The sequence below is a fragment of the Nannospalax galili genome, unplaced genomic scaffold (assembly GCF_000622305.1).
Source record: "Nannospalax galili isolate Female #2095 unplaced genomic scaffold, S.galili_v1.0 scaffold285, whole genome shotgun sequence".
Lineage (NCBI taxonomy): Eukaryota > Metazoa > Chordata > Mammalia > Rodentia > Spalacidae > Nannospalax > Nannospalax galili.
The window spans coordinates 4,460,338-4,463,197 of NW_008355157.1; the positions used below are offsets into that span (position 1 = coordinate 4,460,338).

General features: G+C 53.8%; 1 protein-coding gene across 1 annotated transcript in view; it reads right to left on the reverse strand.

The window, feature by feature from the left end:
* Positions 1-2,534, reverse strand: part of Zfp36l1 (ZFP36 ring finger protein like 1) — a 6,234-nt gene extending 3,700 nt beyond the window's left edge. Inside the window, exon 1 of the mRNA XM_008852171.3 lies at positions 1,489-2,534. Within this exon, the coding sequence (XP_008850393.1) occupies positions 1,489-1,548 (60 nt within the window). The 5' untranslated portion in view covers positions 1,549-2,534. The remainder of the gene's footprint in view (positions 1-1,488) is intronic.
* Positions 2,535-2,860: the final 326 nt, after the last annotated feature.

Below are 2,860 nucleotides of genomic sequence, written 5' to 3' on the forward strand. Positions count from 1 at the left end.
CGGGGACAGGATGGGGGGGGGGGGGGTGTTGCCACAGGTAGGGTTTTGTTCCAATGAGGCCCTGGTCACCTGCCCAAACTACCTAAGATTTGGAAGGAGTGAGAGCGAGAGGGAGACCGGGAAGTTATCTCCAGGCCCCTGACACATGTGGGTGTCATTGTGCAAAATCTATAGTCCCTTAGGATCAGCAGCGGGGGGTCGGGAATCTGTAACCCTGTAACCGCAACTACCCCACCGAGCGGATTACAGGAACCCAGTGGAGAGCCGGTTCCCAACAATGAGGTTCATTTAAAAAGTTCTGCGGGGGGAGGGGGCGAAAGAAAGAGAACTAGATCAAAGAGCGGGGAGCGAGGGAGAGAAGGAAGAAGTTGCCCAGGAGCTCCGGCAATCGCCAGGGCTAAAGGAGCTGGGGAGGGAAAGAAGCTGAAAATTCAAACTTTTTTGATGTTGCTGTACAGCTCCTCCGCGTCCCTGCACCCCAACCCTGCAGCCCTGGGGCCTTGGCAGCTGCACAGACAGGAGCAACAAGCTGAGAAAAGAGAGCAACATGACCCGACGTGTTTAAGAGAAGGCAAAACAGTTCAGCAATTAAAAAGTAGCCTAGCAGCTTCATCCTTTCAAATTGGGGGTTGAGGGGCTCTGGGAAAAAAATTAACAACATCTATAGAGTTATGCTTTACAACCGCACTCCTGGAACATTTCGGTTTGAAAACTTGTTTTCTCCAATACCCGACTGGCAAACTAAGGGCTTAAGGAGGTCCCCATTAAATCCCTAGTGGCGGGAACTCGAATTCTGGCGGCATTTTGTTCCCCTGTCCCTCAGTTGACGAGCCCAAGCGCCTCAAACACAGGTAAGCAGGTCAAGACACTTGAACCGCAGTCGGCAGCCCGACCGACGGACTCTCGCGGGAAGGAGCCTAGCCCAGCTGGGGAGGAGGCCACCAACCCCATTACGAAACTCGCTTTGCCAACATCTTTTTGAATCGTAAGTCGCAGCCTTTTTCTTCGTCGCAGACCCCTAGCTCCAGGCAGACTCGCTTTCCCTAGAGACTCTCACCCCACAGGCCAGCAAAGTTGCTGGACAGACTCGAACTCCTGCTTCGCTGGGAAGGGCTCGGAGGCCCAGAGCGCACACCGCGAAGACGTGCCCACGAGCGAACCCCAACTCAAGCAGCACATTAGGGAGACAAGAATCCTTCAAAACTTGTCCCAATCCTAAGCCACTCCTCCGCGACCCCCTGCCTCGCAAACTCCGCCACCCAAAACCTTGCTTCCCGAATTCACATGTAACCCCACCTGGAACTGTTGAAACTCAAGAGTAAGGAGGGCAGAGCCAAATTCCTTCAAACTGGAGAGCAATGTAGGCAGTAAAAGAAGCCATCTCCCTTCACTCCCTCTACCTCCTGCTTCTCCAGACTCAAACTTTTAAGGGTTCGTTTTTAGGAACAAGAAAAACTTTTCAAAAGTTAACGCTCCGCCCCACTTTACCTTGCATAAAACTTCGCTCAAGTCGAAGATGGTGGCAGACACGAGGGTGGTGGTCATCATGGGCGTTCCCACGGGACAAGGGCTCGGATCTGATGTGTCGTGAAGGTCCGGGTGCGGGGAAGGCGCAGCCTCCGGCTCTCCGGTCAGGAGTCCCACACGCCTGCTCCCGGCGCCCCTCGCCTTTCTGACTCTCCCGGGCTGCGGCGCGCAAAGCCCAATTTATAAGTTTCAGATTTGGTGGGCTGGGGGGAGGAGGAGCTTTAAACTTATTTAAATGAAGAAGAGGAGGAGGAAAAAAAAGTTGATTGACACTGAGGTTGAATCAGCCATGCGGTCAAGCGGGAGCGAGGAAGGGAGGAGGGGAAGGAAAGAAACTTTCAAAAGGAAGAAGGGGGAGGGGAGACGAGGAAAGAAGGCGGAAAAAAAAAAAAAAAAACCACTCAGAGCCGTGCGCAACTTTTTTTCTTAAAGAGGCAAAGTTTCGAGTCCACGGGCTCCGCTCCCCCGCACTGGGGCGCCCCTCCCTGGGGCCGCACGGGGCGGAGGGGGAGGGGGAGGGGCGCCCACCCTTTGTCAGCTTTGCAGCGCGCTCTGTGACATCACTCATTCCACCCCCTTCGGAGTTCTTGTTGTTGTGTTGTTATTTTTTTTCCTGGCAGGAAGGCGGGCTCGACTTTCTCTTTTTGCTAGCTGAAGCTGAAGCCTGTCCTGAGGTTTCCATCTTCATCTGGTGTCCTTGGAAACTTCTCCAAGTGCCCGCACGACTTACCTTTCCCCAACTTTCCTCTCCGCACTCGGATCCCCACGGCAAAGCGGGCTGGGCCACGAGTTTGAAAATTTGGAGCGCCCAGAATGTTCAAATCAAGGGTTTTAGTGTTTCGGTTTTTTTTTTTCCTTCCCACCACCCTTCCAGTGTGCGGAGGGGGAAACTAGGGAACACTCCCCCCACCCCCCGCCCCGCCCCAAAACCTGGCTTGGCGAGGGCGAGCGCTGCAAGATTTAGCGCGCCACGCGCGTCTACACTCGTGCTCACCCGGCAGCCAGCGTTCTCCCGGTAGGATCGGGGGGCGTTGCAAAAAAGACCGACCGGGCACTTTGTTAAACAGACCTAGATGTATTGCTTCTTGCACGAATCCGATCTTTAAATTTGTTAATCCAGAAAAATCCAGACTTTGAAGAACGCCCCTCCCTCAGGCTCACAGAAAATACAGAGCCAGTCACTTTCCACGCGCGCTTTGAATTGTGGGCAACCTCCTCCACACACCCCAAACATTATCACCAAGGGAAAAAAAATTACTTTGGCAGAGCGAAGGAGGGGCGCACTTTTTAAATTTATGGTTGCTTTTCTCCCGCCCCCACGAGAATGGAACGT